This window comes from Solea solea, chromosome 3 (assembly GCF_958295425.1).
Source record: "Solea solea chromosome 3, fSolSol10.1, whole genome shotgun sequence".
NCBI classification, from domain to species: domain Eukaryota; kingdom Metazoa; phylum Chordata; class Actinopteri; order Pleuronectiformes; family Soleidae; genus Solea; species Solea solea.
This window is the reverse complement of record NC_081136.1, coordinates 10,497,046-10,520,579: the sequence shown is the minus strand read 5'-3', so window position 1 is coordinate 10,520,579 and position 23,534 is coordinate 10,497,046. Positions and strand designations below refer to the sequence as shown.

Sequence of the window (23,534 nt, the reverse complement as noted above, 5' to 3'; positions counted from 1 at the left end):
ACAAGCAGCAGAAACATTCAACTGAGCAATGCCGAGCATCCTGCATCAAAACACGACCGCACACATCCACAGCTGCACATCTCTAAATATAGTCCTGCTGGACAGAGACAGAGAGGAGAGGAGAGGAGAGGAGAGGAGAGGAGAGGAGAGGAGAGGAGAGGAGAGGAGAGGAGAGGAGAGGAGAGGAGGAAGAATCTGGGGAGGAAACGGGAGGGAAGAGAGGGGAGCAGTATAGGGTTAAAAGATGACATCATGCCCTTCCTCCTCCTGCTTCCCTCACATCGTTCCATCACTAGGAACCTCCCTTCTTTTGCTCCCTTCCTCTCCTCTCCTCTACCCATCCATCTCTCCCATGGCTTCTTTTTAACGAGCAAGCGCAGCTCTAGTCCTTAAATTACAGTTATTCTTTCGGGGCTGAGTGTTTGACAGAGAGAGAGAGAGAGAGAGAGAGAGAGTCAGAGAGGAGGACAGCCTCTGTTTTAGCTACCATCCAAAGCCGCCTCTGCACCGCTGTCATTAAGCACGCGCTGATGCTCAATGCACAGATACAGTGACGCAGAGAGGAAGGTGGGGAGGGAGGGAGGGAGGGAAAAGGGGAGAAAGACTCAGAAAGGGATGGAGGCAGATACAAAAAAAAAAACACACAAAAAGAAACACAGTTATTAATAGTAGATGGAGCTACAGCACCTGTCAGGAGTGCGGCACCATGCAGTGTAACAGCCAGGGAAATATAAATACCACCTTAAGGGGTTTAAGTGACAAGCCCTGAGTCCATCTCTAAATAATCTAATCCCCTTAATAACGCTCAATCAATACTCAGCACGACCTCGGAAACATGTGCAACACATTTTTCATGACGCTGCTCATGAACAGCACGATTAGACAGAGGAACAGAGAGGGAGGCCATGTCGTGTGATTGACTGCATCCTCCGCCTGCTCCTACTTTCAAGAAGACATGGCGCGTAAACAGCAGTTTACATGCAGGGAGGCTTCAGAATTAGGAGCAGGAGATTCTCAGAAGTTGAAGAAGGCACCGGGTATTAGCATGTAAGATGTAAATTGCATGTTGCTGTCTGTTATTCTGCTGAGCGGGCGGAAAGAAGGCGAGCGCCGAGCTGTTCTCGGCCGAGCATGTTCTGTTCCGTTCCTCGACGTCATGAGCTCGTCTGTCTGTCAGCAGAAGGTCTCACCGAGTAATGAACATGAAAGCTGAACTCACGAAGGCTGACAGATTCTGGGATGTTTGCAGGGGTCAACGTGAACTTAATGTTCATAAGGGAACAAAGGGGACAAAAGTATGTCTTTATTATTGTATTTTTTCACTTCAGCTCATGTCCTATATACTTAATATATAAAATAAATAAATAAAAAGATGTGCAACTGCATCATTTCCAGGTCAAAACTACAGCTTGAAACAAACTGGAAAGGCCACGTGTTGGAAACTATTTATTATTTGTTTATCCTTACATTAAAATATAGCCGTTAATGTTTTGATGGTGCTGCGTGGTAATGCTCCATTATGTGTTTTCAATGTGTTGCATCAGAAATCACAGTTAGAGCACAGTATTAACATTACTTTTATCTTACACCATAACGAGGGGTGATTGTTCTGGTCTTTCAATAACGTCGGCAACTGTCTTTGTCTCACATTTGATTAGAAGATTTGATCCACTTTATTCAATTTTATTCCAAATTTGTGAAAATATGTCAACGTGTGGAGTTGGAACTACCGATTATAACAATAAAAGTGACTCCTACTATGTAAAAGCATGGGTGCATGGATGACGCGACGACGGCTTTAAGTAATGAAATAATGAGAAGATGAAGTGACTCACTAAGATAACAGAAGATAATGAACAGACGGTAAATTATATGTCGAGAAAGCAACAAAAAAATGAAGGTTGATTGTTTTCTAATTAAATATCAATTCAATTTTAAGTCGCTTGGATTATTTTCGAATGAATGACTTTCAGGAACGTAAGATATTAAAATTCTCTCCATTACAAACGATGTTCACCGCGTATGCGGACTGTAAACACAAAGTGGAGACAGTTAGTAAACAAATTATCCCAGCTGGAGACGTCCTCAACATTTGATTAGCAGTTCTGTGGCCCTCACCTCACTTGTTGAATAATAATCCGTGCAGGTACAGCTGTTCACCACACCGCTGCTATGTGTCATAAACAAGGAAGTGTTAATCTCTCACGTTTCGTTCCAGCTGATTTTTTTTTTATTTTCACTGCAACCGGAGCTAATTAGGATCTGTTCAACAAAATCACTTCTGCTAACATCTTCTCTTTTCTTTTTCTTTTTTCAATCTCTCATCCCATCTGAAGCGAATCTTCCTTTACAATTTCCCCTCAGGAGTGGTTTAGCACCGCTGCACATCAGCGCTGGTCTTTGAAACAGGGGAAGCTCATTTCAGGCCCAGTTATTTATACATATTTATACAAATTCTTTCGTTTCAATCCCGCAAACGAACAACTGGAACGAGGAAAGGCAAATGTGGTGTAAAACTGAAATGCTAGAATAGTGTTTTTACGCACAGCGTTACTGTATATCGCCCTGTATGCTTCTGCAACGCTGTCAATCAAAAACTGGCTCCGCCCTTTCAGACAGTTCCTCCAATCATCATGCAGAAATGATGATCGACTCCCAGAGAAGCTGAGCTTCCGTGGAAGTGAAAAATCCGTCATCCGTGATGAACAGCTGATTACTAGTGAGAACTAGTGACACGTTGTAGCGCACGTTTAGTATTGAAATGTCAATACAACACAGTACATATTTGACACTGACATTTTAGAGGAAGCTGAAGCGCCACTGGTGCACACCCACACTGTTAGATCTTCCTTTGTTGACCGCAGCTCTGCGTCAGCGCAGAACAAAATATTTTATTTTACACAGTGAATATCTATCCAAGGACGGAACAATGTGAGAGGATATTTGCTCAGGTTTGTGTGTATTCCTTGAAAGAAAGTTGTCTGTCTGTGTGATTACTGCACGGCTAGTGCTTTCAATACATCGCCCCGGCAATGTCCTCCCGCCTGTCTCTGCATATATATATATATATATATATATATATACTGTCTTTCCTCCTCCCACTGCTCCTCCCTGACCCGTCAACTTAATGTTCAGTCATTTCCTCTTTCCTCATCCACTCTGTATCTTTCATCACTAACCTCACCTTCTACCCCAACCCCCCCAACCCCCACACTCTCCCTCTTAATTGATCTGAGACAGTCACGGAGCAAAAACTACTCTGTGCCTAATGTAACCTAATACCAGTGCCAGTCAGCCAGCCAGCCAGCCTCTCCCTTACACACACACACACACACACACACACACACACACACACACACACACACAGACAGACACACACGCTCGTGTCATTCAATCTCCCACATACAATCTGTGTGAGAGAAGGTGACTGTTTTACAGTAAACAGCCTGCCATACATTTATTAATACAAATGTAAAAATGACAACACACACACACACACACACTCAGATTGACATGTAAAAGAGCGAAATGAGCGATTTTCAGACACACAACAACAACAACCACAAGAACACACACGCCCTTCTGTTCGATATCTACGGCTGCAGCGTCTCGTCGTGCAAAAATAGTTTTTGTGTTTTGACATGGGGACCTTCTGTTCTTTCTTGGTGAGCTTAAAACGAGACACTGTTCTGGGTGAGCTTTGTAAAATGAAGGTACTGGTTCATTTTGCTCTGGTATTGTGATGACTATGTAATACTTACACGGTGTAAGCACTGTGCTTGGGATTTTGCACATGTTAATGTAAACAGACGGACTGAGCATCTCTTTGAAGGAAGTGTCAAGGCTGTGGAACGCGGTGTGCTCATTTCTGATGTTGAATGGCGATCATAAGTGGAGGTGTGAATTTGCACAACGAAGGGAATGTGTATAAACGAGCTTTACGGGAATTGCTTCGCGATGAATGATTTATTGTTTGCGAGGATTCCGCACCAAACTGATTCATTTTCAAAACAGCAGTATGGCCTGATGCTGCACCACTGTGTGGCAGATAATAATAAACAACTTGGTATCAATTTTTGATGAGACGAAATCCAACACCACAGATGACAGAATGAAACAGCTGTGGGAGATAAAAAAAAAAAAAAAAAAAGCTGGACCTTTTAAACTGTTTTTAGCTTTGTCTGCTGCTGAAAAACTGAAAACACTTTTCCCCTTCACGAGGATGACATAACTGAAGCTGCGGAGTTGAAGCGAGAAAAGGTCGCAATAGAGGCTGAGTGGACGCTTGTCTGTGACACGCGTGGTCAAGTATCATTCTGCATTTAAAGACTCTTATTTATGTTAGCAAACGGTCAACAAAAGAAAACACGATGAAGACCACGCCCCAATTACACCTTCGTCTTTCATCAGCTTTTACCACAACGTGAGTGGAACTTTTATGTCGCGTGTGTTCTCATGCTTGTGTTGTTTTACTGTATGTTTTTATGTCTATTTCATGTACGTACACATTTTAGACTGTATAGCACTTTGGTGCATGACGTCGTCACACTGCCAGAGTCATGAGCAAGACGTCCAACACAAGAATCAAACCAAATAATGCCGTACTGTAGATCAGTTAAAAAGACTTAAAAATCCTGATTCACAGGATCACATTCAGCAAGGAAATCTCTAAAATATCAACGTGTGAGTGTGTGTCACATGTTAAACGAAGCCCACATTGAGGAAGTACTATAGTAAAACAAACTAAACCGTGTAGAGTCGAGTACTATGTAGTGGTAAAGCGCCAAGGTTTTTGGACCTCCCTGAATGCATCCTCTCAGAACCGATCACAAAAAGTCTGACTGGATTCCTGAGCTGCATGAACGTAATGTGCCCTCAGGACAAATTCAGAGAGCGCACAATATTGACACCGATTGCCCTTCGATGTTTTCTGATGCCTCTGACTCACTCCAGCAACTCCTTTTTTCCTTTTCACTTGCACTCACACGCAAACACAGAGTGGCCACACCGGTACAGTCAGGCTCGTTGCTCAGATGTGATCTCGTGTGGTCAAAGGAGACGCATCCGGGATGCATTCGAATGTGTGAACAGTCCTATTTAACTTGGACTAATATTAATAGCAGATGTGAATGATTGTTTCTTCCTCCCAGAAGTGTAATTCTGGTGATATGTATCTACGGTAATGATGCTTCTACAATTATGTTACTGAGCCGACGGTGTTTCCATCTGTTGTCGTGATGTTTGCATGAACACCTCCAGCTGAAGAGCTTCTTTCCTCCAGTTGCTGTGCGCAGTAGAGCACTTGCACCTGGATGACTCATACGCAGTGTAAGTCAAATCAATATTCCTCCTGGGAAGTCAAAGGTAATCATTTTGTGATTGCCGTATATTGCGTCTCTATTAACATGTGTTTTTCCATCATCCAGATAAGATTCAAGTCGATCTTGCATTTTAACACAAAATAAGAGGACGATCAATCTCAAGGTCAAATCTCGGCTGATTGCAGGGTTTGTGTCGATGGTGGGAGGCAGTTGGATCAATACCACCTCTGTGATGTTTTATTTTGGTGTGATAAAAAAGGACATGAATCATAAGTTTGTTTATCTGGTGACTCGATGTTAGGCATGAGTGTGACCTTTGCCTAGTTAGTCTGTCAGCAACTGCACCATACCCGTGACCAGGAAGCCTGGCTGGTGTCTTATCTGTGGCCCCCAGGGGAGAGCCTCGCAGCTGGGGAGGAGCGCTGAGCTCACAGCCTGCTCTCCAGTTAGACAGAGCTGCAGTGTAACTCAAGACAAGGAGGAGAACCGACACTAACAAAGCACAGTTTCCTTCCACGTCTTCTGCCAAATTAACCTGCAACTTCTGTCCTCTTAACTCTAGAGCTTTTATGGTCATTTTTGTCGTTATTGATGTTATTGTTATTGATGTTATTATCATGAATTTGTGCGAGGAACCTATCGTTATCCTTCACATTAGTAGTATTATTATTCCGTGTCATTGCGGTCACTTTTGAGGGGGTTACCGTGCATTAAAACTTTTGAAACTTTGCATGGAGGCAAAACTGCGATATTGGCATAGGGCTCAGACCCATGCGTTGCACCAGGGCTCTATGGCGCCCCCTGAGGTGAAACGTGGATGGAGCAAGCCAAGATTAAGTTGCACCGAATTTCACGAAACTTGGTGGGAACTTGTAACAGCCCAAGACGTACAAAAAAGTAAACTGGGACCACGGTCTCAACGCAACAGGAAGTCGGCCATTTTGAATTTGGCGTCCATCTTAAATGGACGCTTCGTAAATGATAACGCACTCGCGCCTTTATCAGACTGACATAAAAAACTTGCATCCTTCACCTGAAAACAGACTCTGTCATGTGCAAATACATGAAGAACTGACTGAGGGAGCGTTTGTGTGTATACAGCAGCAGTACAGGGGCGGGCGGGGGCAAGAAGAATTCATCACATCCAACTGCAGTAGAATGAACTTCCTCTTCTTTTTTTTTGCTTACTTGCCATTCATTTCTAACTCTGCTAATGGAAACAGAAAAGAGATGATGACTGCAAGTTAGGGTTATACTGGGCTAGTTTCCAGAATCATTACCTCCCAGCACCATCTCCACTGGCACCCCATGTTTTCAATCAATTATCTTATCATTCAATGTCACAATGACACTGCAGGGAGAACAGAAATGCTCTGTAACCGCATGAAAGCAGATATTAAATATTTTCACTTTGCCTGGGTCCCACAGAAACACTGACTTTATCAAGGCCTGGTGCCTCAGAGCGACTAAATCATTTGGGGCTGTGTCTAAAAGAGTTCAGCAGTACTTACATTGAAGCTCCTTTTTTTTACCAGAGACAATTAGAGAGAGGACTTGAAAATGAGTGAGTGCTGACAGTGATAAAAAAAGAAAGAAAATGATCAAGTTTGTAGGTAAATAACGATGAGTGGTCGCGACAGAAAGGCGATGTAGGAAAGTTGATGTGTATTTTGATTAGATTGACCTAAATTGATTAAATAGACAAACAATTAATCGAAATTGTATCGGAATTATATCGAAATCATAATAATAACACAGCAATTCTCAAAAAACGAAGGAGGCGCAATATTTGTCATGTGAAAATATCATTTTAGATGAATTATTGTCTCGATCTATACACGGCTTATTCTACAGACTGAAGATCTACAGATTTGCACAAATATCACACAGCAATCATTTATTATATGTTTTTCAAAGGAAAATGAGAATAAGGATGTAAAAATGACCATTCCCTCTCCTATCGCAAACCATATGGCACTCGCATTTCCTTGTTCCACTGTTCAGCCTTAGTATAAAGTATAGTGTCCATTTTTATAGACCTAGACGGTGCGGATTGGTCCAGAGGCACTGCGGCCAGAAAAGGCTAAAATGTCTGTGTGTGTGTGTGTGTGTGTGTGTTTGTTTGTGTACACACACACACACACACACACACTTACTGCAGCCCTGTGACCAACCACAACCATCCCAGAACGGGGATTACAGGGACCTTTTATGCTTCACCCTTCATCTGTGGGTTAATTGGATGCCTTGACCCTTTCTGTTGCCTTTTTATTGGTCAATTCAAGGTTCCAGCTCAGTCACTGTTGACTGGAGCATCACAGGGATAGCGGAGTCGCCTCGTTGTCTCTGTATTTACATGTTTACTCCTTTGGATACATTTTTCAAATCCTAACAAATGTGTAATATTTCAAATGTCATGACGATCAGACATTGGACTGTGAAAGAAGACTCCAGTAAGTGAGAAAAGTAAAGTTCTTTAAATGTTTTCGACACTTCTTCTCTGCTTCTACAAACGACCTCTCAGTGTCGTGTTGTTCACATGACACAAGGTTGTTGGTGTTGAGGTTGGTTTGGGCCTGTTTCACACGTAACTGGTGACAGACCTGAGATACACGACAGCAGCAGTGGCGGCCGAATGAGGACACTGCTGATGGGGAAATCAGTCGTCTGAAGATTTAAAAAAAACAAGTTGAGAAACTACTTAAACGGCGCATGCACTAAACTTCCTTGTTTCTATACTCATATTGAACTTGTTCTACTTTTGGTAACGCCATCCTTCTCTTCTATATTGTCTTCTACATTGTTTTAGATGGTGACACATTTCCCTAACTGCTTATGACTCAGCCTGCCTCTTCAGTGATGGACGTCTCCCTGGTTTGGTTGTTAATTTTTGATTGTTAGCAGCTTCCCCCCCCCCCATCTTCTATCTTCTTCACTGTTCCTTCACCATGTCTCTGTGTGTCTGCCGCATATTTCAGCCTGAAGCTGAGCGCCAGAGAGGAGCGCTACTCATGGTTTAAAACGAAAGAGATGTGCCATTGTTAACAAGAGAAATAGCTCGAATTAACAATGGCAATGTGATTCCCTGGAGGGCAAAAAAACACCCACAAGTCTGTCTACACTTGGCCTACATACTGAATGGTACAGACTTTTCCCACATCAGGCTTTTCTCTTGCACCAGTGCTGCAGGATCTTACTATCAGTTCCTCATGGGGTTCCAGAGACAGTGCTGCAGCAGGGCAGCAGCCATGTGATAACTGGCTATGAGGGCCACCGCACGTTCAGTACATATATATATCTGAACCGAAGGTGCCGTAAAGACATAATGAAAGCTGTCCATCATCGCGCCGCACACACTACAATAACCGGACCTGAGAGGAGGTCAAAGCTGAGGAAATGAAGTGTGAAAACACAAGAGTATTTGCACACGTCTAAAAGCAGAAAGGTCCTCTCAACATCGAGGGTTAATGGGAACAGATTGCAGGCTACATGAAAGGAAGGGGGAGTTGCCTTTTAAAGAGGGGTCACAGGCGTATTCTAGGACATTATCTACATTATGTTAAGACAAGGTGAGGAAGGAGTGCGGCTGGATAATATAGACAGGAAATAGAGAAGAGGGGAAGGAGGATAAAGGGATGGTTCTCTCTCTCTCTCTCTCACTGTGTGAACCAAAAGGAAAAGAACACAAATATTGATTTGTACAAATCTGACATGTCGCCACAGGTGCACAGAGAGAATATCTTCTCGGGGTAAAAGCGACAGGAGAAAAGTGCGGCTTTAAGAGGCAGTTACACAACAAAGGTAAATGCTGACATGTATAAATGCTGCAGTAACGTTAGTCACACAACAGCGAGCTGATGTCTGTGCGGTTCTCCACAGCCACAAACATTTAAAAAAAAAACAACAACAACGCTAAGATATTTCATCAGAAAACCCTCACACCTGAGAAGCTGAATCCAGAGGAGATTTAGCAAACTGATATACAGCCCAAAATGGAGTTAAACAATAAATCATTTTCAAAAGGAAATTACAATTTAAAACAATGCAATTAGCAAATTGCAAAGGCTTGAATCGAATCCCCTTGTTAGGATTGTTTTATGCCAGATTAACAGATGCAGTGCTTAAATGTAAACATCTTTAGTATAGTTGTTATAATTTTGATGGCATCCCGAGTGGTAATGTTTTAAAACACAGCAAATATTGTTCTGAAGCTTGACTTTCTACAGACAACACTACATTTTATGTAAAATAAGGTCCTGCATCTTACGCCGGACGATGGTACCGCTCTGTCTTCTGAAGGAGAATTTTGTTTTGGGTTGATGTGACACAGTGTCGCGCTGTAGGCGCACGCTACACGTGACTGTGGCGTCATGAGAGAGGAATCCTGGTGACGGGATGATGGATTTAAAGGTGCCAATGCCAAGATCAGTGACTCGAACTACGTGTGTGGATTTGAACGTAAACCTCTGGACACACTCACACCTCAAGTGTGTGAGGCATATAATCCTCCACAGAAGCACAGCATTTCATCATGAATGCATACAATACTGTTGTAGTTGTGAGTACACCTGTAAAACCACAGCATTGACATTATGCAGTGAAATTGTAAAAAGCAGGAGTATTCTTTCCTCTATTACCTAAATACGATAATTGAACCGATATGTTCAACTAAGCCATTTGTAATTTAATACAAAATGTATGTGATGCCTTTTGACTTTTTCACAGCTAGACTAAGGATTTCAGCTTCTCTTGTGTTGCACGAGACGCCTGAGGACATCTGTTTGAACTGTGGGAAATAAGGGTGGACATGTTTCTGAACAAAATGCATAAAAAATGATCAAATATCAGGAATGATGGCATCTGTGAGCACCGCGGCAGAATATTCAGGCCTGTGAAAACTGGCTCCTTTGAGTCAAATCATTGAAAGACGGTGTTTTCACCTCATAACAGGAGGACAGAAATGACAGGTGGACATGTAACAAAAGTGGACCACAGTTAAAATTGGTGCATTTTATAGACTGTATATAAAATGAGACGTCTTCTGGCTTGAAAAGTGAAGCCCAGGGCTGAAGTAACAGTTTGCCATCAACTTTCAAATGGTCTCAATCACAACACATTCAGGTCTTCTCCAATGGAACAGGAAGTTAGTTCTGTAAATGATGTTTACAACGTTTCATTGGTCAAATCTTAAATCTAGAGGCTCCACATGGAGGTCTATGTCCAAAGAAGACTATGTCCATTTTTCAAATACAGTCTATGATTATGTGTACATTAAGAGTTTATGGCCTAACATGACCTCCTGGTTTCACTCTAAAAGTGTCATGCTATGACACTGACCCACATGAAGGCTCTTCTCCAGTACAGTGAGACTCACCTTTGAGCAGAGGCAGCGGGGTGAGCTCCACCTGGGAGCTCTGGTAGCGGAACTGGGACGAGCTGTGGGACCTCCTCTGCCGGGCTCTGCGCATGGACCTGCGCGGGAAGCCGTCCACCTTCTCCGCGGACGGCACCGAGAAGCTGGTGGTCGGCGAGGACGGACTAGACGGAGGCAGCTTGGTCGTCTCCATCACGGCTGTGGATGGCGCTGGCGCGTGCCTGGCCTCGCGCGTATATGAGTGCGTAAAGAGGCGTTTGAAAGCGGGTGTACAGGTGAAGTGAGGAGTGGGTGGCTCTCACTGATGAATCACTGACGGATTAGCAATTGATGAGGATGATCAATTAGGGTGGTGGTGGGAAAAGGGGGAGGGAGGAAGAGGAGGAGAGGGGGGAGAGGTGCAGAGGCGGAGGAGAGGTAATATTTTGTGGAGGTCCAGTCCCGAGCTGTGCGCCTCGGTGTCTGTATCAGAGGCGGACTGGGAATGGCAGCAGCATCAGCAGCATCTCCGAGTCTTCGTTCACGCACAGACGAGGAAAAATCGCGCGTGTATCATCCCCCGTGGAAGAGTAGCCTGTCCAGCTACCAGATGATGCTCAGACATGCAGGCGCGTCTCCTCACACATACACACACAACACGCACACACGCGTGCGCGCGCGCCTCTGTGCTGCTGTGCTGGCGTCACACACACAGACAGACTCAAGTCATGGGCCTAAATCGGGATGTGTGTGTTTCTAGAACTGCTCACACACTCACACTCAGCTGAGCTCCTGGTGGAAATAAAATCAGTGTAATCAAACACTGACGGAGCCACCTTCTGTTTATCCAAAAAAACAATAACCAACAAAAACCGCACGGACTCCAGGTCAGTTTACAGCTTATTCTCCTCGATGATGCTCCCGATCAGTGAAATCACAGGCGGTGGATGATGTGATAAAATCATCAGTGTGGGCCCGCACCTCTCCTGCTGCATCACTGTTGTCCTTCCCTTCCCTTTAAACGGATCCAGTTCACCACTATCTCAGCCTCCGTCTTCTTCTCACCTCCTTCTTATTATTGTATTATTGATAAAAAAAAATGACCTCAGCTGCTGATTATCTGCCTCCTCCTGTCCGTCTTCCGACCGTATCAGGGCGGGGAAACACACGGTGCCTCACCGGGCCGACATGTGCAGGTCCTCCGCAACACCGAGCCCCGCAGCTCCGCACCGTCTCTAACCGAAAAGAGAACAATAACGAGAAAAGCAGCAGCAGTAGCGGCCGCTTCTCCACACAGCTGCAGCCTGGAGAAAAAGAGCGAAGGCCCGTGTTATACAATAGCACCTCGTCTCTGTATACCGGACTGACGCGCTCCGCTCCTGTCCCCCTTCTTGGTTCCCGTTATCCGGTCGTCCTACGGCGCCGTGGAGCGCTGCGTCAAGACGCACGAGGTGAGTTAGGCTCGCACAGGAAACCAGGCACCATACCTTTCAGAATAAAATAAGAAGGTGGTTAAATTATAAATAAACACCACAGTGAAGGTCCATTTAGTCGTTGTTTACCGTTTGATCCTCCACATGAGGGTCGCAGGGGAGCTGGAGCCAACCCAAGCTGGGGTCACATCCAAGGACATCAGGGCCAACACACAGAGAGGAACAACCATTCACAGTTTGGTCCATTTAGAGCAGATGTCTCATACCCAAATGGCCTGGGGGCCACTGAGCATCTGGTCTGGTCAGGAGAGGTCTGGTCAAGTGAACAAAAGAAAATGAAACACTTTTTTGGAAAAAGCAACTGTTCAGTAAGGGTATATCACAACTTTCCACCGTGATATCACAATAAAAGCATTTGTAAAGATATTTTACAAATGCAAAATGACATACTGAAACACGTACATTACAGACTCATTACAACTTCATATTGAGTGGTGGGCCACATGAAATCGATTGGAGGCCACATGTGGCCCACGGGCCACGAGTTTTGAGACCTCCGATTGTACTTGTGGGAGGAAATGGGGCGAACATGTAAACTCCACACAGAAAAGTCAGAATTTCTGCCAATAAAACATCCTACATATTATAAATTGGACCTTTAAAGTAACTTTCAACTAAATAAGTAATTGAAGGCCCATGCAGGTCACCACTGTTTCTCACAGAATATACACAAAAGCTCAAGATCAAGACTTTAACGCACAAATCAACAGCCTTGATTAAGCTTCAGCATAACTCAAATATTCCCAGAGAGAGTTACAACTTATATAATAAAGGAGCAGTTTCTCGCAGGAGTACAGAACTGTGGCCCAAATGCATCAATCCTCTCCCACTCCTCATCACACTCTTGATGATATCAAAGTAGCTGTTTTAGCTTTTAAAATAATGATTCTATGGTTTACTTTGTCTTATTTTAGCGTGGATGGCATTATGTGACGAGGCCGTTCATTAGTGAGGGTTTTATTTTGAAGGCTGACACCGAATAACTTCCTCTCGACTCTAACTCTGACTTGAAATGGTTCCTCAGCCTGAGGTGGTGCAAGGAGAGAGAGAGAGAGAGAGAGAGAGAGAGAGACCCCTCACTGCGGATGACGCTATAGGATGGATTTATTTATTTATTAGCTTTTATATATGTGCTCTGGCTGTCTTTCTTTAAACCCGGTTTATTTAAAACACACATGCGTCATTAGTGTGCAGTGCTACTCCTTCACATTCACAGTCTCTCTCTCGCTCTCGCTCAGCATCATCACCTCTGCCAAACCTGTGGCTGCTGTTTTCATGCCGTTATGAAATATCCTCCTGTGCTCCTGTGCAGCGCAGTGTTTATGTCTGACTCCCCCATTCCTCCCCACTTTACTCCCTCCTCTACATTTCCTCGCTTCCCATCTTGTGCCTATTTGAGGTGAGGGAGCGCGCGCGCGTGTCGGTGCTGTAGTTGGCTTTGAGAATCAAGTATCATCCATTGTTCCACTACATATATCTATGTATACATATTTATATATATATAATTATATATATATATTTATATACATATATATATACAAATATATATATATATATATATATACACACACATGTATGTATGTATATCCCATATTTTGCTTTGTGACATCAATAAAAGCACATCTTATCTTAAACATGTTTATTTTGTTACATAGCAAGTAGAATCTTAGCAAGTAAGATACTAAAAGGCACATGTGCTGGAATTTTGAGCAAATGATGATGAGGCTGATTTAAAGGTCAGGGGATCACATCCTTAAAGGAGAATAATTGTTTATAATAACAACAATAGCTAACTGAGAGCTGGTTTACTTAAAAATAAATCTCATATTTAACTTTATATTGCAATCAACAATGTAGCATAAATATATAACATCATAATTACATACAAAATGGTCAATAGCTCACACAAATTCTCACTCGAAATCCTAACTCCTTCAATATGGAGTGAATTTAAAGTTTCCTACATAGGTTTGCAGACATAAAACAGCATAATCATCATCTGAAAGACCAAAACCATCATTGCAATACAATCAGGATGCACAAGCACAGTTAGGAGAAGAAAAATACAATCCGTTTCCTCACATCTGTAGTTCCTATAACATATGTTAGCAGCCATAGCAGCAATAGGTTCTCCTATTGACAGTCGTGTTTGACTCATTTGGAATGAGCACAAACGGAGGATTCATCTGGATTTATCATTAGACAAGACACGTGATGACTCTAATGCTGTAGTTTCCTATATATTTAAATATCTCGTCATCAAACATTGAAATCACAGCTGCATTTGACCTACTGATTTGATCACTAAGTGCGCCCCCTAGAGGACAAAATGAGCATTGTACATGTAAGATATCAACAAATATTCACTCAAAAACTGAACTGAACAACAACCAGTAAACTGATTGCTTTTACAGGCCTATAGCACACCTTAAATACATGTTAGTGTGTGTGGCTACTGTTGGCACTATCATATGTTCACACTGTAGCTGCAGACAAAGATAAAAATTCTCCCATTGACATTTCCATGAAGTTACAAGGAAGTGTTTACTTCAACCCTGTAAAAAAGAAAATAACATTTTCAAGTCATATTTCCTCATGTTGAGTCAGTTTTTTTTCAGGCGCTTTGATTTTGAAAAGCCTTGAAAAAGATTCCATCACAAGTTCTGACATCAAACTTTGGCCTGCTGTTTGAAAAAAGTTTGACATATTCCCTGCACAGAAGGGGATAAAACAACATGCGACGTCAGTCTCTAAAACGTTAGTGGCCGCTCAGGAGATTAAAAAAAAAGGTAGATGAATATGAGCACCAGCCAAGACAGCGGTTCATCTTCTGATGCCACTTTCCCATAAATTACCTAGCAACCAAATGTCAGACGTGAAATGCCAGGTTTCATGGATGGATTTCGCAGGTTTAATCAGTTTAATTTTGAACCCTGCGAGTAACACAGTAGTTTGTATCTTGCTAAAATCATAAATGAAACAGCTGAAAACATAAATTAAACAACCATTTTGACACGGGGACGCTGGTCCTCCTTCGCCATTGGGTCATAAAGTCATATTTAATGGTTGCTAGTTCCACTTAGGATCCAATCATTGACCTCCAGGAGTTCAGAGAGGGAAAGGTCAGTGGAAGGATCACCCAGGGATGGCAGCGAGGGTGGAGGCTCAACCAAAAGTCCATCAGAGGTGCTGGTAGTCTGAGACGTGTTTAGAGGACTCGGGACAGTGAGGAGGGAGAGTAGAGGCGTGGGACTGGGCGTCATTTGTCTGTAACAAGGCTTCAGTGCAAAGGCAGGAGCAGGACACTGCTCCAAGGTTGTCTGAATTGAAACTGTTGGGGACTGAAGAGGCTGAGGTAAAAGAGTACACAGTGGATGTGACTTGTTTGGAACTCCACTGTACTGACCTGAATGAAGCTGGGGAACATTCAAAGGGCAAGCCTGTGTTTCTGGACCTCCATTTTCTCCAGTTAAATTGGGGTAAGAAGGGACCACACTGGCGGAAGCGGTTAGAGAAGGTGTCTGGCTTGTTAAAAACTCATCCAAGGAGCCCGAATCAAAAGTAGGGAAACATGCATTTTCTGGCACGGTGGAGGTGTTATGGATGACGTCATGCTCAGACCGAGGCTGAGCAGCTGTAGTGAGGACGCTGGAGGTCATAGAGGTTGAAAGAAGGTGGCTGAGAACAGCTGTCGGCCTTCGGGTCACAAGCGCTTTGCTAAACAACGAATGAGGAGGCGAGAGTGTGGAAAATGAGATGGAATGAGGAAGAGTCACAGAGTTTGAAGGGGACGGGGAGGAAGCGAGTTCAGTCGTGGAGAGTGATGTGGTCACTGTTGGAGCAGGGAGTGCATTTTTGACACAGTCAAGAGTTTGGAGAAGGCTGGAGGTTAAGGAGGTAGAGACTGGAGGAGGAGTAGCCAGAATGGAGCTTGAGGCCTGGGGAAGGTTTGGAGGAGGGATGGAATTGGGCTGACCACCACCTAAGGAAGAAACTGTTGAACTTTTGGTGGATACAGATGCTCTGAAGACACAATAAGGTTCATGACGAGCCAGAACGTCCGTGTAGTGATGGAAGTCTTTCTTCAATGCAGCGATCTCCTTTTGAAAGGCCGAGTTTGCTTGCTCCAAACACTGAAGCTCCTACAGTGGAGAAAGTGAAGAGCAACAGAAAAGTTAATTGATGGCATTTTTATTTTTTTTTGCAGGAAAAATCATTTTAACCACTTGACAGAAGGATCAGCAAATAAAATCTATGTTTCCCTAAGTCTATGATATCTATACGTGATTTGTTAATCACATTCCATAGGAGTTAATGATAAACTGCTGGCTCCATCAGGAAGTTTAAATTTCTGTGACTTAAGTGTATGAAATCATTCAACTGGATTTATTTATCTGACTCAAACCTGCACTTTTGTGGAGGGTGGAAGTCAACAGTTACTAAACTTCAGTTTCTAGCCTGAAAAGGCTGTCTGACAGCGAGATAAGACTTTTGTTTTCCGTGATCAAAATCTGTTTTTCCTTTTGCAAGATTGCCGTTCTCACACCGATCCTTGGCAAAGGGGGCAACTATCACTTTAATGTGAAGTTGAGTCAGGTTATGTTTTTTCACCCTCAGAGTGGCACTCATCAGCTATAAAAATGGATTCATGAATGGAAAAAAACAAGCAATCACACCTCACCTACACAATATTATACCAGGCCTGACCACTGCTGCAATAAAACACTAATGACACACTTCATGACGAGTCATCTCAAGTGCTGTAATAGAGAGCGCAACGGCCATAATGCAGAAGATGTGTGGTCAAAGTCAGGACCTCTAAGGAGAAGTGAAATATCGTTCTGAGGTGACAGCAGTGCAGACTCAGCCCCAAAGCAGAGGAATTGTGAGTAGCGTTGAACGAGGACAAAAAGCTGTTTCCCTGAAGAGCTGAGAGTTGGTTTGAAAATGTAGTGTCGATAATCTGTGACGATACAAAGCGTCTAAAACTGCTATCACTTATTCTCCAAAGCAACCAGTGCTCAATTTCACTGAGCATTGATGTGTACAACTACCATCAAATACAGCTGAGGAAATAGTGCTATAGAGACGACGCAAGGAGTTTTTTGTTTTTTTTTCAGTGGCTTTTGGATCATTGCAGAAAATTACATCAAGTTTAAGACACTTCAAAAGTCTTATTACAATCACAGAATGAGGGGAAAAAAGCAGTTAGTAAACTATAAACAAAGTAGCATGATGTCATTGACTGTAACAACAATTCATGTTCCCAAAACTCATGGTTAGGGTTCCTTGAAGAAATTTTAAGAAAAGATTCTTAATTAGTCAGAGACATTGTATGTAGTGTAGACTCAAAAAGCTAAACTTAAAATGTTTTCCAAATTAACCCGAAGGACAAAGAGCAGAACTGAACATACTGAATGAAACAGAAAGTGAAAGATGTTTATGATGTCCTGACTTTACACAATCCTGTTGGAACATTTTAAAATACTAAACAACATTCAGCCAATTCTAAGTATTGAAAAGTGGGCTTTTTTTTATTATTTCCAGAAATGGTAGATGCTGAATAAAGAGAGAAGAGCAGAACAAACAGGACAAAACTGAACATTAAACGTTTGACTGTGCAAAAACTTGATTGAGTGAACATTTTGAATTGGTCATCAGTGAGTAACAATCAAGCTTTTCCTAAAAGCATGCAACAGGATTTCCGACAACCAACAGTATTGCACGTCAAAATTAGATTGTGTGTGTGTGTGTGTGTGTAGAGGACAGGGAAGGGAGTGGGAGGGCCAGAGTGAAAGTCCTTTCCTTTAGAGCACCCAATTTACAAGAAACGGCTTGTGAGCAGCTGGTTACACAAGACAAGCTCAAGAGAGATATAGCCTCTCCCTCTCTCTCCCTCTCTCTCTCTATCTCTCTCTCCCTGTGTGTTTATGTGTGTGTGGTTGTAGAGACAGCTGAGGATGCTGTCAGCACATAAAGAATGAAAGCAGAGACAGACATTGAGCAGTGTATGTTTCAAACCTCATGAAGTTCATCTGCTCTCTCAGTTTGCTTGCGGCGAGTTCTCCTGGCCGCGTCCCTGTTCTTCGCTCGTCTCTTCATCCCGGTGTGTCCCACCTGTTGTCCCTCTCCTTCCCGCTCCTGTAATGCACAAACAGTGCGAACAGTCCACGTCCACTCATTAACACACGTGCGTGGTTCCCCCAGTACCTAACAACTTTTCAATATTACACAAAGTTTTGCTGAAGATCATGAGACAAAGTGGTCACATGCGTCGTCATGTGCTCTCTCGATTCTAGCAGGTCAATTAAGAAGTCAAAGACCTGGACGTGGATGGAGAGGAACTAGCGGCATGTGATGTCAAATTCAGCAGCAACGAATGGAAATAGTGTGAAATTAAATCAGCTTAACATTTCAGGGTTGTTGCGTTTAATTCTGTATCAAATTTTTAACCAAAATAACAAGTAATCCACAGTGAAGACTAAATTAATAGACGACAACTGTATCCACTGCTACTGGACAAGAGCATGTATTAAGTAATCTGATGTAGTTATTAAGAGGACAGGTGCAGAACAATGGAAAATAGTAAACCAGTGGCAGATACACTATTATACATTGGCAAGGCAAACTGTAATTTCTTAATCTCAAATTAGTCTGCAGATCAGTCCAATCACAGGGATTTGAAGTGTTGTTTAATAACCGCCGCATTGTTTTGGTAGTTTAAATGCTAAGGTGTTTAACAAAGGACACAAAAGAGCAGGTGTGTGCTGGAGGAGGGATTAGGACACATGTTGTAACGGATATCTTCCATTCTCGTCATTCCTGTTTTCCAACAATCCAATAAAGGAACATTTACAATTTCAAAAACTTTTATTATTTTTTAAAGAAGAAGACGAAAGAAATATGGATACGAGTGGAAATGAATACAACTATATTATGGTTATTTAGTAAAAACTTACTAGTTAACTGATGGATTCATTCATTAATCTATTAACCTATGGATCCATCAATGAAGCACTCACCGATCCAGCAGTGTTGCTGTTGCACTCCTCTGCTGACAGGGAGCTGGGGCTGTAGCGTTCATCCCCGGTGTCCATGAGTGAAGGAGTCATCCCTCCTTCTCTCCTTCTCTCTTCCTCCCTCCCTCCTTCCTCGGCAGACCGGTTAACCGGTTCAATGTCTGATTGATTGATCTTCCACAATGTCTGAATCCCGGTCCAGCCAGGTTCATCAGAGCAGCGAGTCCGCGTGAGTCGGGATAAGGGCACGGTTTCCTCTGGTGGTTGCGTAGCTACTGCTTTACTCAACAAATGTGTCGCCAAAAGTGAAACGAAGGCTTTTAAGTGTGGCATTTAACAGCCTGTGATGCAACATGATAACGTTTCTGCTTTCAGTTTCTGATTATTTTAAACTGGCGCATTGCGAGTTAGGGGTGGTGGGACTGTGTTGCCTTCACGTGCAGTATGTTCATTTCACTTTCCGAGCTTGTGTCAGACAGGCAGCCTTTAAAGCAGCCTTTCTCAAACTAGACTACAGTTTATTTTGAACCCTAATTTATTTATTTTTTAAAAAGTGAAATTCAACTTTACTTTGCATTAACCTGTTGCAGAGTCCAAATGTAAGTGTGAAGTAAATCAGTGAAATCCGAAACACATGTTTCCGACAGCACTTGAATGCATCGGAATAAATGGATGAGAAAATGGGTTTTGCGACAGGAAAAGCTCTGCGCTAATGACCATATTAGGAATATGACCGTCCATCCTCCATGTGCAAGGAATTTTGTGAAAGGATTTTTGCCTGGAAGTTAATGGCTTAGTGCCAAAAGTGCAGCAACCAACAGCTTTGACCAATTTCCGGGAATAACGGATGCAAATTAATGTCTTTGACTGCATGAACGTAAGACTGACAACCCAGCACTCACTCAGGGTTTATAGCAGGTTTGTTCATATAACTGAGAGTAAAATATGTCACTAAAACTGGATATAGTTTTACAATTCTTAAAATAATGTTCTTCTAAAATAAACATGACATTTTATAAGAACTGTGTGCTTTTTTTTATTCTATTCTTTATAGCACTTTATGAAGAACTTTCTAGTATTATTATCATCATATTTATCCTGCATTGTGTCTCTTATTCTTATGTAATTCAATAAGATTGTCCTCTATGGCCGAACAATCAAAGTGATTGTGATTATTAATTGAAAAATAAATAATATGTTACACATCACTGTGATGTATCCTTTTATGCTAAAGGTGTTTCGTTATCCTATTATCTTGTGGAATTTTGACACAACATCTTCACACTGTTAAGTAGTCATTTCCCACAAACAGACCCACGCGCGCAGACTGACCACACCTTATTAAAACCACTGACCAATCAGCTCCAAACATTTACTAGAGCCAATCAGAGTTGGCGCTCCCTGATATGGACCAGTCAGATGCTAGGTGAGGCGGGACTACGAGCACAGTCGCTTCCTGCATGCGATGCTGCTAACTACAACCTTCCATCACAAACCGTACATCTGTTAAAAAGTAATAATAGTCGTATTCACAAAGCCACAGCAGCGGAGCCGGACAGAGCAGAGATGGGTTTGCTGACGATTCTGACGAAGATGAAGCAAAAGGAGCGCGAGCTGAGGCTGCTGATGCTGTATCCTGTCTGTCAGCGCTCGCTAGCTTAGCGGGGAAGCAACGTAGCATTGACGCACTCACGTTATTACACATTAATCTACGCCAACAACGATGTAGTCATGTGCGACAGTGAACGGTAACAATGTGGAGAGAATGTGCGGTTTTCATGATTGTGGCGTTTGTTTTGTGCGTTTTTTTGTGCTGCATCATGCTACCTCGCTAGCCACGAAGCGCTGAGCTAGCTTATGCAAGTATGTTGTCAAAACTAGAAGCTTCCACCAAAACAATATACACAGTCATTTTAAGCTCATGTCTTGCAGAACAATTGAAAACACGAGCCATCAAAGTGTTATTGTAGGTTTTGGCTTCACATTTTTCAAATGTGTTAAAGTGTGGAAGAAAGTTTCCTTTCAATCCTGTCAATTTAATGAATGGTCACTTGTCTGTTAAGCATTACAAATGGTTCATTTTTCACATTCTGACACATGATTGGAGTATTTGCACTTGGGCTGCAACTAACAATTGTTTTCATAAATGATTATCGATTAATCGAGTACTTGTTTGGTCAGAAAATGTTCACATTGAAGGTGACAAATCTGAAAAACTGTTTTGATTAATTTAACAACACTCTGATAATCGAAATAGTTGACTATGAATTTAGTTATCGTTTAATTGTTGCAGCCCCAATTTGCACAGGTGCAATATGAGTTGGTTATATTGATGTTATCATTTTAAAGGGGCGTGTTTCTAGGTGAACAAATTGTGCCAAATCATGTAACACGGCTCCAACATTTACTTCCAGTCTTCAGAATTGTGTGTACAGATGGTGTATATAACATGGGGGGGGGGGGGGGGGGGGCAGTCAGGTGTGTCACTCGAGTGGTCAATTCTTTAACATGGCGTGTGCAGAGGTTTGGACAACGCGGGGAAAACGACGATCTTGAAGAAATTTAACGGCGAGGACGTCAGCACCATCTCTCCAACCCTGGGCTTCAACATCAAAACACTGGAGCACAAAGGGTAAACACTAATCACATATACAGCACATGCATATTATTGTAGGACTGCACAATATATAAGAAAACTACACATGGGAAAAATAAAATACTGAAGTATAAGTATTCAGATGTATTTTTCCCAGCAATGTTTCACTACCAGGATATATTTTTCCCAGTCTTACTAATAAGTCCTTGTGCTCTTCATCTGTTTGTTTTCTAGGTTTAAATTAAATATTTGGGATGTCGGAGGTCAGAAGTCACTGCGTTCCTACTGGAGGAACTACTTTGAGAGCACCGACGGGCTGGTGTGGGTGGTGGACAGCGCAGATAGACTCAGACTGCAGGACTGCAAAGATGAACTCAGTGCACTGCTGCGGGAGGAGGTACACACAAATCATACTGACGGCTGTTAGTATTTATGTGAGGGGCAAATGCGGATTTAAATCATTTTGTCTAGTCCAATACAGAAATTGATATTGTTGAATCAGGGGTGTTTGTTTTGATTCTTAAAATTGGTCTGCCATCCTCAGCAACTGTCAATGATTTCATCATACTATTGTTAAAAAAAAATTAAGTTTGAATGACCACAATCTTGCACTCTCCTGTTTCTTTCTCCCTGCAGAGGTTAGCTGGTGCAACACTACTAGTATTTGCCAACAAGCAGGATTTACCAGGATCCCTGTCAAAAGATGCCATACGGGAGGTAAGATCTAAACATTACACAGCAAGTCTTATATTAAGCCATACTTCACTTTCAGTTGAGGATTAAATTATTAGCCCCCTATGAAAATGTGCTAACCCAGGTCAAGTGCTGTTAAATTATTCCACAAAGGCCAATGGATTAGTCTTAAACATGCTTGTCATTTTAGACAAAAGTATTGCAACTGCTTGTTCTGTTCTTGCAGGCACTGGCTCTGGACGAGTTAAAAAGTCATCACTGGTGCATCATTGGTTGCAGCGCAATAACGGGAGAGAATTTATTAGCTGGAATGGACTGGCTATTAGACGATATTGGTGCAAGGATTTTCACTGCCGACTGATATTAAACACAAAACTGCACAGACACAACAGCAAAGCACCATGGCTCGAGATTGATAAATGGACAATGAAGAGAAGTACCAGAACTGCATTTGTTTCAGAAGCTGTTTGTGTCAGACCACCACGTAACTTGTATGTATGAATAAAGTGGGTGCCTCTATCTAATAAATGTAAATGTCTTCAGTGATGACTGTTTAGTATAGCCCAGTGGTACTTTTAAGAGTTGTATCTATATTCAAGTTCACAATTCAGTTTCTGCCACCTCAGATATTCCTAGAGAAATAAATTCTGGTGAAAATGAGCTACATGCCTGGACTCAACTTTATTCAATTTTGAAACCAACTACATTTAAACCTTTGGAAGCTTTTTAAATCAGTGCTTCACACCTCAGTATAAATCACATCCAGGGCAAATTAGTGATGAACATGACAAATTTCACTTTCGCACAGGTTAGCCAGCCACTTCATGTGTTACTCCATTTTATCATAACTTGAGTATTCAACGGTGCTCAAACTGGTACATGTGCATCCTCAGGTATGCGAGTGAAATCAAACTGTTCCACTATACCAGGGTATGTGATTGAGGAGAATTTAGTCACACAATTTTACTATGCCTTTGTGATGATGGAAGGGGAGTAGGGCCACGGGAAGAAAAAGTTCTGACCTTAAACTCAATTCTGAGAAGTATGATTCTATAGAGT

The 23,534-nt window shown here is 42.4% G+C and overlaps 3 protein-coding genes across 3 annotated transcripts in view; 1 reads left to right on the top strand and 2 right to left on the bottom strand.

Moving 5' to 3' along the window:
• The window catches only part of ppp2r5b (protein phosphatase 2, regulatory subunit B', beta), a 28,250-nt gene extending 16,128 nt beyond the window's left edge, over positions 1-12,122 (bottom strand). The window contains exon 1 of the mRNA XM_058625460.1: positions 10,696-12,122. Within this exon, the coding sequence (XP_058481443.1) occupies positions 10,696-10,888 (193 nt within the window). The 5' untranslated portion in view covers positions 10,889-12,122. The remainder of the gene's footprint in view (positions 1-10,695) is intronic.
• Positions 12,123-13,802: 1,680 nt separating this feature from the next.
• Positions 13,803-19,658, bottom strand: batf2 (basic leucine zipper ATF-like transcription factor 2). The gene is made up of 3 exons (XM_058626260.1): positions 19,190-19,658; positions 18,189-18,308; positions 13,803-16,309 (listed from the first exon to the last, which is right to left on the bottom strand). Exons 1-3 carry the CDS (start codon positions 19,517-19,519, stop codon positions 15,227-15,229), a joined length of 1,533 nt encoding a protein of 510 aa, XP_058482243.1. The 5' UTR covers positions 19,520-19,658; the 3' UTR covers positions 13,803-15,226.
• Positions 19,659-20,598: 940 nt separating this feature from the next.
• On the top strand, positions 20,599-23,135 carry arl2 (ADP-ribosylation factor-like 2). Its single transcript, XM_058626262.1, has 5 exons — positions 20,599-20,817; positions 21,708-21,818; positions 22,017-22,179; positions 22,419-22,499; positions 22,702-23,135. The coding sequence occupies exons 1-5, from the start codon at positions 20,606-20,608 to the stop codon at positions 22,834-22,836; spliced, it is 702 nt and encodes a 233-aa protein (XP_058482245.1). The 5' UTR covers positions 20,599-20,605; the 3' UTR covers positions 22,837-23,135.
• The last annotated feature ends 399 nt before the right edge of the window (positions 23,136-23,534 follow it).